This window comes from Anas platyrhynchos, chromosome 6 (assembly GCF_047663525.1).
Source record: "Anas platyrhynchos isolate ZD024472 breed Pekin duck chromosome 6, IASCAAS_PekinDuck_T2T, whole genome shotgun sequence".
Taxonomy (NCBI): domain Eukaryota; kingdom Metazoa; phylum Chordata; class Aves; order Anseriformes; family Anatidae; genus Anas; species Anas platyrhynchos.
In genome coordinates this window covers 9,393,826-9,406,404 of record NC_092592.1, presented here as the reverse complement: position 1 = coordinate 9,406,404, position 12,579 = coordinate 9,393,826, and the positions used below count along the sequence as shown (strand labels likewise).

General features: G+C 41.6%; 1 protein-coding gene across 1 annotated transcript in view; it reads right to left on the bottom strand.

Moving 5' to 3' along the window:
* JMJD1C (jumonji domain containing 1C) overlaps positions 1 to 12,579 on the bottom strand; it is a 157,992-nt gene that overhangs the window by 97,552 nt on the left and 47,861 nt on the right. The window contains exon 2 of the mRNA XM_027463800.3: positions 9,007 to 9,171. Within this exon, the coding sequence (XP_027319601.1) occupies positions 9,007 to 9,171 (165 nt within the window). The remainder of the gene's footprint in view (positions 1 to 9,006; positions 9,172 to 12,579) is intronic.

Here is a 12,579-nt window from a genome sequence, read left to right as displayed (position 1 = left end):
GCCTAGTGAAATGGCCCTGACTGTAACATTTTGACTTCATCCAGACACTGATTTTACCCGGCAGCTCACACATCTCAGCTACAATAGAACAGACTATTTGCACAAGGCCATATGTATCCAAATAGTGATGGACAAACTACAGCAGTAATTTTTCAGAAAATGCACTTTGCATTTTGGTTGGGTTTTCCATGCTGCTATACAGTGAATGCAGATATTGAGACAGCACATCATGGGATTCACAACAAAACCCAGCAGAAGCTGCTGTAATTCTGGGAAAGGAGAAAAAGAAACTCATAAAACTCTAATTATGCCATCTATAAGTCATCTTACTCAAGTCAGCATGAAGAGAGCAGTGCTTCAGTACTGCACAGCTGACAAGTCATTAATGCACAGAAGCAGCAGTGGAGATTTTAACAGTGGGTGGCTTTCAAAATTAGCTGCCAAGTGGATTTGACAGGTGTAAAACCCAGCTGCTCCTCCCCGCTATCACAAGAAAAACACCGAGCAGTTGCTTGTCGATGGAAGTCTTCTGGCACAGCTTTGCTCATCCTGGGCAGCCACCATTTGGACGAAGGACAAGTACCATGCTGACATCCTTCCCTCGCTGTACAGCCTTCTCAACAGGTATAGGGCAGAGACTTTATTATTATTATTATTTATATACGTGTGTGTTTCTATATACACATATATAAAAACATATACATATATGACATATAATACATAACTTATACTTTTATAATATCTGTAAGTTACCATTTATATAAGCAGCAACAAACAGACTGAGTGACCAGATCGATGGAGATGCACAAAAGGCACTGCAAGCATTCAATTATTCCTCCAAAAAAGTAAAGTTGGATTTCCAAAACACTGTGCTGGAACAGCCAGCAGTGCCCATGTGCCCTGTATTCTCTCACTATTGCATCTCCAAAGTTGAGCTGATGCTTCTAGTTCCAAGGAGTTCAGATGATCGACAGAGCTAAAAAGTCACTTGTTTCCTTCAGCACAAATGGAAAATCTGTTCTCATAAATGCTATGAAAAATCAAAGACTGACTTCCCAGCCCATCCCAGAGGCTCCAGCATAGCTTCTGGGTTTCAGATCTGATGAAGCTAACTTTGAGCCAGCTAACTGGGATTTCACCAGCAGTATAACCACCGCAATATAGGTTTTAGCACCAGATACAAAATCAATATGCATGCAGGTATCCTGCGCTGAGCTTCCTGCAACCGTGGCTGCTCTGCTACTGCAACCTGCACTGCCCAGTTTGAAGATGGAACCTCATAAGACTCCATTTGTACTTTTTATTGGAATATACGTGAAGTACCAGCAGTATTTCATTGCCGTCTTTTGAACAGGTGCAAGTGACAGCAGCGCAGTCAACTGGGAGCACTGCTTAATGTTACAGTTGAAGGGTGATAAACAATATCGAGTTATTCTGTGTAATCCTTGGAGAACAAAATGAAATGCTTTACCTGCAGGAAGCAATCCGAACTATAGAGATCTCCGGGATGCTGTGACATACTAAAGAAGCTTTCTCTAGAGGAATTGCCAAAATGGCAACTCCCAGGCCCCTGTGATCAAAGTGACTTGGGGTGCCGTTACCTTAAGGCTAACATTTTTTTTAAAACACGCAAACAAAACAAACTAAAAGACCACCACACACGCTGTTTTATTTGGAATTCCAGCACTCTTCTGGAATGAATTTGACATTAAAAAACAATTCACTGCATAGAACTTCATTACAAAACACAGCCTACATATTTTATGCATGGAAGCATGCTTTCAGAAAACTAAATCCTGTCCAAAAGCAGTCTTCATTACTTAAAAGTTCAAATTTAGCGATCCAGTAAAACACCACCACTACCAAAAAGCACAAGCTTGCTGTTAGGCAACACCTTCAGACAGAACTTGGGAACAAACAATTGCTTGCAGCAGCGTAAAGTGAGCAAGAAGCAGGAGGGCCACCATGTACAACCCCTCCCTCCAGCGTGGCTTTCTGCTCCGGCGCTCTTCTCCCGAGTGGGAAGCCATAGGACAACACCCGTATTTCACAACGGAGCATCTGGGGAGACAGATCTCAGCTTATTGCTGCTCGTTTGGGGCATGTCCTGGGAAGGTAATGGCCTCTGCTTAGAAGCCTGTGTGGAGAGCACTGGTCCTCAGTAAGCAGTAGTTTAAAAGAACAAGTGCCAAAGTACACAGGCGGGCTGTGGTACTGCTTGAGACGCTGATGTTGTGTGGGAACATTACAGCAACGCACACTCCAGCAAAATAATCTTTGAACTATCTCCAAGTGCTGTTTCTGCATGTTACTGTCTTTCACAATGCAGCAAAAATCAGGTCACTTATGCTCTGCTGAGTCAGTTACTTAAATTTTCTCTTCCCCAAACTCTAACTGTCCTAAATCTCTCCTAAGAAGCTGACAGTTTCCAAGCATTTTCTCCTCTCCTGTATATGTGTCGTCATAATCCCAGATTTGCAAGGGCTACAAGCAATGAAATTCAGACACAGGGAATAGGGAAGCTGAAAAAATCCACTTGCAGTTTTTCCCTGGCTCCCCTGGAAGTATTTCCTGCCCTCAAATTTGAGAAATCCTTACGGTTTTTTGATATTTATTTAAAAAATTCACACGACTCTGGAGACAGAGTTTTCTCTCTTCCCTACCTTCCACATACATAGTAATCCCTTTTGTGAATTTATTCTCTCTTACTGCTAGCATATTTTGAACGTCTACTGATTTAATTGCAGTATCTACCCACGTATACTGTATTTTTCATTGTGCAGAGGGAAGAGAAGAGGCCACAGTGAAATGAGTGAACATGCAGGGGGGCAAGTTAGCAGTATCTAAATCAACTCCTTACTTTGAAAGGCTTCAGTCTGATTCATGGGACCAACATGTAAAAGAAGTTTGCTAAAAACATTAAAATTAGGCCATCAAGGCATTAAATAAAAAAAATTTTTGAGAGACTAAAAAAGTTGTGCAAAGTTTTTTCTCAAGCACAACTTTCTCTCGAGCAAAAGGGTTCTGCAAGTGACAGCTAGGATGGAGGGAGAAGAGGGAGGTGGAAAAGGCTACATAAAGTCAGAGGACGAGTTTATCCTCAACACGTCCACAAACCTAACTTACATTTTGCCACCAAGTACTGTAGCAGTTAGTCAGCACGTGAACACGTGGATTTGTTCACATCTAATCAGAACAAATGCATCCTCTAGCACCCAGAACAAATCTCCTTCTGCAGGACGACCTCCTCATTTGCATGATGGTCAGACCCAAGGCCCATGGTCCCACAGGTGCCACTGGCACTGTTCACTGTAAATCAGCTGTGGGTTCCCACCCTGCAAGAGTTACTGAGCACCAATGAAGAACCACTCTTTGTCCCTGGTTTTGTCCCAGGCCTGGCTAAAGCTCTGTATTCTCACAGAGCCCTGGGCAGAGTCCCAGGAAAGGCTGTTCCCAAGCCACTGGTTTAGCAATGACTTCACTTGTTCCAAGAAAAAGTCAGGCAAGCACACATACACTTTTTGGTAGGCTGGGGAATTGAGTTGCTCCTAAAGCCATCCTTCCTTAGGCAATGAGCATATTCAGGGTCTCCTCATTAAACACGTTTTAAAATATATATATGTTCTTCAGAAATACACCACTGGAGGAGAACTGGTTCTTGCTGTATGCCAGCCCTGGAACTGGAAGTGATGGAGTTACTGCAGGACTTCGTACTAGCTGAGACCATAGTGCAAACCTCTCGGTTTGACAAGGTGAGGGCTGTAAAGCTGGTGAAGCTCAGTCTCCACATTCAAACCATTAGAGAATTAGTGTGGATTCTTCTGATTTATTATACATGAGCTTATACTGAATCCACAAGTAAACTCTGGAGACAGCACTGTTTTATTTATAGCTATAACAGGCACCATGCACTTCACAAAACAAGCCGTACTCAGCAAAACACGCAAAGACACCGACGACCACCTGTGCCTGTACGTAACCGCCCCAGGTACCCAGCTCTGTCCCTCCAGCTAAATGAACCATTCCCCCATCCCACTTCTCACTGAATTTGACTCTGACAAATCATTCCCTCCTTCTTCTGGCTTCTACCCCACAGAAGACTGCCAGTTTCTTCCAAAAGGAAATGGCCAAAAGAAAAATACTTTTTCTTCTCCTTTTCTACAGAAGTCTCTTCCTTTCTTGCTGCAAGTGCAGCAGTTTCTCCCATGTTCTGCCATTCAGTGGATTCACTTTCCCTTGCCTCCAATTCCAATCCTTTTCTTTGCAGCTTCTTGCACTCTCCTGGCTCCTTTTTCTCAAAAAACCTACCATAATCTATCCATCTTAAACTCATTTAATCTTAATTACTTTTTCAATTACCCTTCTTCCCTTATTTTCTTTCTAAGATGATAGAACACGTCCTTTAAGATGGATGCCTAAAATGTCTTTCATTTCTATCTGTAGACCTTCAAAGATAAACTTTAATTTCTGCACGTTATTAAGTTTCCAATACTCTTCCTAAATAAAATCATTTGAAAAAAAAAAATCAGTCCAGTCCTTCCTATTCCTTGAATACAAAGTTGATGCTGTTAAAAAGAACCTACAGCTTAGTTTTCCACCTTGGTGTGCTCCCCCAGGTAGCCTATCACCTTAAACCAGTCTTCCACGTTATTTTACCATTCTCTAAAAATCTCTTGTGGCTTCTGTCCTTAATTCCCACTTTTTTCCCTCTACACTTTATTTCTAGATATTTTTATGTTCAGGTGAAGAGTGAATAATTAAATTAAAATTGACAGCTCACAAAAGCATCCTGTTTGGTCCATATTAATACCTTGGTTCCACGTTGTCACCCTGCCCACACACTGACTTCTGTCTCCCTCGTTGGCTGCTAAGGAGACACCATCGCACTCAAGCCTTCAGACTGAACTGTATCATAGGCGTGACTTCATCATGGATCTGTAACATCCTAATACCCAGACTATTTCTAAACCAGGGAGAAGAAATTAATCACCCTAAAATACAATTCTTCTTTTCCACCCACAGATGAAAAAAAATATAATCTCAGTTGCTTCAAAGTAGTCTTCTGAAGAATTCAAAAGCAATTTTGCCTCATTTATAAAGTATTAGCAATTCTCCTAGCCCATCACTTTGAGCCTGTCATTTTTTTTTGTGTCATTTATTTGTAGCACCCTTGTTTACCAAGCTAAGCTGATGCCTTCAATTTCAACATGTTATACAGGCTACTTTTCTTAATCCTTTAATGTGGAAAGACACACTTCTACTACTCACTTGCTAAATTTTCAAAATCTGTACTTTCTTCCCCATGCTACCCTGTTGGCAGAGAAGTTTTCTTCTGCACTGACATCTGTAGAGCATCTCCAGTAGTTACTTGCAATACTTCTCCCTAATTTCTAGGCTGAAATCATTTGTCATCACTGTGTCTTTATGCTTCTCTCTTTAAGTCTGCACTGACTTTTGTTTGTTATATTGCCTGTAAGCTCCCTAAGATAGGGATAATCCTTTCTTCTATGGTTGTATGGCACCCAGCAAGCTGAGCATGGCTTGAACTCAGAAACGCTGTGGCTAATGCTGCCTACATTCCTGTAAAGCTATTTATGAGCCACTGCCATTAAAACTTCATTTGTGTGAGCATTCACACACTGTGCTGTGAGCACTCACCTCTGTCACTAGCTCCAGAAGCCACCCTGCAGGGTGGCTTGCAGTGACAGCAGTCAGCTAGGCAGCCAAGAAGTTCTTCTCCAATCTGTCCAGAAGATTTATCTTCACAAGGAAAAGCATTTGATTATGGCATGAACAGGCCGAGGCCTTACACCTCCTTTCCTTTGCACACAGGTTTTCACAGGTATCTAGTCAACGTTGTCAGTGACCCCAACACGACGAAGCACGTTGATGCCAGTGGGACTCTAGGCTCATTTGCTGTCAATTCGCCACCTCTAGAGTGAACGAGGCAGGAACCCAACCAAGAGAAAGGATAAACTCATAGTGAAAGGAACTGAACTCCGGAGAATCTATCCCTGCCTATGTTACACTTTCTAAACAAGGCAGAAGAGGTGATACTTCTCATTTCCTTTCTTTCTCAGTACCTGGCAGAAAGGAATATAATCTTAAGAGCACAGCTAGACAAGGTCAGCAGAAGCTGTGCTCTCACTAACAGATGCACCTCAGGCATCCCAACTAGGACGTGTTGTGACTAAGCTGCATTCTAGCAATTTCATCTATGAAGTGCTCTTTATATTGCATCACGCAATGAATACTAAAAGAAATCAGTAATTGAAAGGTGATGATTGCCCCCAGAAAAGCCCACAGGAAATTACAGACCTTGTCTTCTGATCAGGTTTGAACACCACACAGTAAGTACAAAATATGTTGATCAAAGAAGAGCAAAACAAAAGGTGATTAGCATCTAAATAAACAAGCACTTTCCATTCATTAATAAGGCAAAGATGATGTAGAAAATACTACGTAAGATACACATAGATATTACTTTGCCACACATATACTGCATCCAAAATAAAGTATAAGATTACAGGATTATCAAATACATGAATGACTTTCCAGTATGGTTGCATGCGTGAGCAAGGTTGAGACTTCTCATTCAGTAACTGTTGCAGGAAGCACGGCCGAAAGCACGACAGACACCAGTAGAGTCAGATCATGCTCCATTTTATTGCCTGAATAGCCTAACTTTTATAGTGAACTTAACAGGGGCAGACAGTGTTTCACACAAGATTATTGGTCAAAAGCACTCAGACAAACAACTACAAGAAAACAACCCCACCTGCAAGAAAACAACCCCCTTGTGATTAGCAGTCACGTAGACCTTGTCCTTGAGGCCAGCTGCTGGTAACAATATTTTTCTGAATTCCTTAACTGGGCAATGCGGGAGTCATTGCTGTGGGAGCTTCTCATAGTTACCCTGGTAGCTTGGTTTGCTCAGCTACAGCAGGCCATGAGATTTTCTAAGGCCTACTCCTGGTTGCTTAAGGCAAGCTCAGATCGAACAATTGTTCCACGGACTCATGTCCAGGCCCTGTATGCCAATTCCCAACAAGTAACTATGCCGGGACTCAACTTCCAGAAAACATGCACTGTCACATCCACACTGAGGACTTCACATGGAAGTGCTGTTAGCAATCAACATTTTTAGTACTTTTTCCATTACTTCTCTTTTTTTTTTTTTTTTAAGCTTTCTTCTGACTTAATAAAAAAATGCCCCTTTATAGAAGTCACCCACTTCGCTACAACAGAGTGTTCAGATAATCTGGAAGCAACAGAATTAGGATGGCAATCTGGGCACCCTCCCAGATTTCAGGCCTCCCAGAGGCCTGGCATGCTCTTGACAGGGAGCAGAGCTCCAGGAGGTCTCTATGGAAGGCATCTGCTCCAATATGAGTTAATATTCTGTATCTGCACTTTCCCTCAAACATGGGTTTTCTGGAATAGGGATGGATGACCAGAGGGTTTGACTCAAAAAACAATTGTTAGAACAATTGCAAACAGGCCAGGCACAAATGCTGAGACCCTGTCTTCTTTAGCATCTGGAAACTGCGACCTAACAAGCTGCTTGAGCCCCACTTTGGACTGTATGATTTCAATCTCTTTTTGAAATGTAAAAACAAGAGGTGGATGTAAAGTAACAAAGTACATAGATAACAAATTCTAGCTTGCTAGCAGATTTTAAAATACTGATCTCAATCAAGGAGACATGGGTAGTTTCAAAGAGCAAGTGACACGACTCTAAAACTAAAAATTCTTGCTTGAGCATTTAATAACTTGAAGCAGAGTATTTGCCTGTGCAAGCAAGTACGTGAAAGAGCCTGTACATACAAAACATTATCATTTCACACATTAACACAAACATAATAAATGAGTCAAGCAGGAATATTAGGAGAAAAAAGTCCCACCCTGAACTATTTATGCATCTCTGCTACCACCAACCTTCCCTGAACATCTTGCCTCATGACATGCAGAATGGTGGTTCTAAGCCATAGCTCCAGAGAAATATACATATCTTTTAGAAAGTCCTCATAGACAAGAGCATGAAGGGAATACTTAAATGAAGCACAGAGACACAGCTAAGATCCAGAGAAAAAATTATCTAAATCCATTACAACAACAAATTTAGAAAAACCCAGGACTGAAGTTACAGATACTGAACTTCATGTCAAATACAGCTAACACTTCTCCCGTTCTCCTCACCATTTTGACAAACCTGGGGAAGCTTCCTTTTTATCTGACAATTTCAGTAATCTTTCCCAAACCTCTACAGTGGAAAAATACCAACAGGTTCCTGAAGTCTCATATCTACTGATCTTCTAAAGACTTTGACAGCACTACAATTTTTTTTGGAGCAAAAAAAAAGGAATACACAGTCATTCCTCAACAGATTATCTCATCAGATTCTTGATATTCATCAGGTCTACCTAAAGGTGTGTCAAAAACAAACAACCTCCTAGCAATTCTCTCAGCAGCTTTATATTTGGGCATTGATCCAGGGAGAGGAAGAGTCACAAGTATCACCTCATAAGCCAGGAAAGCAGTTGTCACTTTATCGATCTTTTTTCACTTTTCTCACCTTTCTGAACTTGGACCCAAATTCAGCTCCCACAAAAAAGGTGGTTTTTGTTTAAGGTTTTATTCTGCACCTCAGTTTCAATCTTCCACAGAACAGATCATACATTGCCAGCTACTAAGTTAATATTTATAAAATGCTTTGACTACTCAAAGTGACAATAGTTCTACTATGTCACTCAGTCTAGTTTTGCCATGCTCTAAGTCAATCCAAAAATGAATGACTTATCACATATCACACCCACCCCTTTCAACCCAAGCATGATTTATTAATATCTTCTTATCCTTTTTTTTTTTTTTTTAAACTCTCTTCCCCCTCCATGCTCACCTCTTTCCACCACCATCGTAACCAAAGTAAACTAGACAGTTTCCCAAGGAGGATAGCATTACAGAGATTAAAATCATTTAGTAAACAGGATTGCGCAAGTGTCTTACCAATGCAGGCCATTGAATTTGTTTGATCTTTGATCCCTGAGTCTGGCTTGGGTCCTTTCTTTTCGCCCAGACCAGCTGGTACTCCACCAAGAAGGTTGCAAAATCTTCATAAACTTTAACCCATTCTCGCTTTTCCCATTCAAGGTCATCAAATTCCACATATACCTGGAAAGATATAAAAACAGGAAGACGTACATTATTGCATGTACACTGCACGTGCACATCTACATGCACTTTTGAAAGCATGTGTTGTAAAACGTAATGTAAGAGCTTAATATTATCCTTTTTACTGTTATGGTATTGAAATAATACCATAATTAATTCAGTTCCTGCATAGAATTTTTTCTTAGCAGAGCATGTGTGCTAAAGAGAGAAAGGGTACGTTTGCCAAAACATTACTGTGAATATTGGGTGTCTTATACCATGAAAGAAAAGTGTACCACTAAATACTTACTAGAATAATTCAATGCATACAACTATTTATATAAGTACATTCAGAGAATATTTCCTGTTATACATTCAAATATTTCTCATACCTCAAAGTAATTAATGCATACTAATCAACCAAACAAAAAGCACAGTTTCAAAGAAAAAACCCGCCAGCTGGAACAGCACCAGAAAGGCCACCATAATCCTGCAGCTCCTGCAGCTATGTGCAACTCCAACACACAGTACCCAACTCCAAGCTCCACCAGCAGAAGCAGCTCAGTATCTTGACATTTCCATCCTTCTGGGATCCCACTCACAGAATCCTTTCGGGTTAAAACAAAACCCTCCTTTTGGATTAAAACAAAAGGAAAAGAAAAGAAAAAAATATATATATACTTTTTGTTTCCAGCTAAATTAACACGGAGCCAATTTGCATCCGTTTGATCTTTTGTCACCCCTGCCCTATACATTATACACTTCTCCCCAACACGTACTTGGAGAACCACCATACCGTCCGTCGGCTGCATTTACTAAGCTGAACACGCCAAGCCTTTTGTCTCTTCTAGTAAAAGAAGAAGGGTACTTGCAGGCAAAAAGCTATCCAAAGGTTATCCGCACTAGAATGCAAACTTTTATAAATGCATTGCATTTCAAAATTAGATTTAGAAAAAACACACACATAATTTGGGAAAGAAAATGATTAAGAGACATCAGTGTATTTTACAATGCCAGGAAGAAGAAACATCCGGCACCGTAACAAACGTCACTGCTTGTCAGAAAGGGAAGATGCTCTGCTACACTCCTCAATTTAGTCTCTTAGTCACACTCAGGGCAAATTCTGAAATTGGAGTTTCTTCCTTTATCTCCTTCTGAGAACTTACATCACTGTCACCAAAAAAATCGTCTTTTTAACTTTGGTTAATTTTAGGCCTGCAACATACTTCCTTGTCTAGACTTTCTGTCTCACACTTCCAAAATGTGTGCTATGTAGGCTCCTTCTCATCTTGTCCTTCTCCCTTCTGTGTGCACAACTTCAGGTTATGCCAAGCCCCCTCGCACTCCTGTATCAGGATTCATCACCCCAGTCCTCCCCACTCTCAGCCCTTCTTTGTTAACCCACTCCACTTCCATTCTATTCCTACACGCTTCCTTCCTTTCTCTCTGAAGGCAGTGCTTGGATTACAATGACAACTTACTGCAGTTATTTGCTTTGTAACAGCCCCCCATCACATCTCCACTTAAAATTTGCCCAACTCTAAGGGAAAACAGAACTAGTTTCTCCTCCTCCCCTCACTCAGGCTGTCCATGACCTGGGCGGTGGGAAGGCAGCTGTTGCCCCCTGCTCCTCCAGCCCTCTGCCAAACGCTGACAGCTGGACACCCCATCATCCTGAAGGCTCTTGGTCACCACTCTCAGACCTGTGGCCAACTGCTCTTTTCACCTCTCATTTCATCTTACTTCTCTCTCCTTTGCCTCCTCGCCTGAACTCTGAGTCATGGCAGCATGCACGGGGCAGCAGCCTTGCATCAAGTGTTCTTCCTTCCGCCTTTCCCAAGCGCAGTTTCCCCTCCAGATTCCCTAGATCCTTGTCTGGTGTTTCTGCTGCTTGCCTGCTGCCAGTGTTCCGACATCTCAACCGCCCTGTTCAGCCACAGTCACCCCAAAGCTTTGCATCACCTTGTCCATCAACACCCTACCCTTTGACCTTCTCCTTTGCCCGTTTCACTCACTGCAACTCTCCTATAGAGAGAAGAGTAGTAGGAAGCTACTACTAGCCCTTGCAGTGACCTTCGTATCAGACCTACTGGGACAGGTCATACAGAAAGTGATCCTCCTGCTTCAGCTTGTTCATTATGAAACCATCACCTGTTATTCCAGCTACCAAGTAGAAAGCAACAACAAAACCTCAGAAGTAAGAATTGTAAATTGATACCTCTCATTAGAAGGCACAATTTTCAAAACTTAACTAACAGAAGTTACAAATGTATAATGAAGTTACAGAATAGTAATTTCACAATCAAAACGGATTTAACAATAAACATATTCATGCTTTAAAGCATCAGCAGAAAAACATGGTATCTCAAATCATCTCAGAAACACTATCTTGAGTTTGCAGCTGCTTCGAACCCTTCTAAAGGGAAACTTTTGCAATTGAGCAAATGACAAGATTTGAAGACATCCTTCCGTGAGAGTACAGTCCAAATCATTCCCTATAATCATCTTCCTCTTGACCCCTCTTCCCACAGATTCCACCCAACTATTCCAGGCTGGTCAAACCACTGCATTTTAGTATCTGAGAAGGCACATGGCTTGGATAGCCTATAACAGGAGGTTGAGCACAAGACTTCACACAGCAGAGAGCTTAAAAATAGGAGGCAAGGGGAATCAAGTCAGTAAATGTTTCTGAAAAACACAGATAAGCCTAAACTCGAGTTAGCAGTTTAGAAACCGCCACGCTAAAACATACTGCGTCTTCTGGACACTAGCCAAGGCTTGTGGATAACTGTGACACAATCTAGTGTTTGTGTGCAAGTTTTGCACCCCAAATAAACTGAAATCCGGTGCAACGGCAGTGGGAGTTATTGCTGAGCTATCTGCCGAGTCTCCTGGCACCGTATAATTAGATCTTCAAAGGAGCAGTTCCAAGAAAAGTGGAGAATGGAGCATGGCACGGAGCCAGTCTGCCATTGCCCAGGGCACCATATTCCTCCTCTAGCAAGGCACACACACAACCTTACTTGGGAATTGCTTCTGCCAGCTTTCACCACAGTCAGGTTTTGATGCCAAGACTATTAACTATATCTTCTGGCTTTTCAAAGTTCATTTCTGAAAGGCAGAAACAGCACAGACAAAACACGGAGCCCAACCCTTCACCCGTTCATTTTTATTTATTTATTTATTTTTCGCTAGCAAATAATGGGCTTAAAACAGGAAAATGCATTACCAATTTTTCTGATGCAAGAGTAAAGTCTCTGAAGAGAACAGGCTTCCTCTTTCTTTGGACACTGATCTACCACACAGAGAAGAGCTGTATGAATTTATGAAAGGGAGTAAAGGGAATACAAAGGGGAGAGAATAAAAAAAGCAATCCAGCAATCCGTGCCAACAAAGCAAAACGTGGAGCCAAACTAACACCCACTAAGG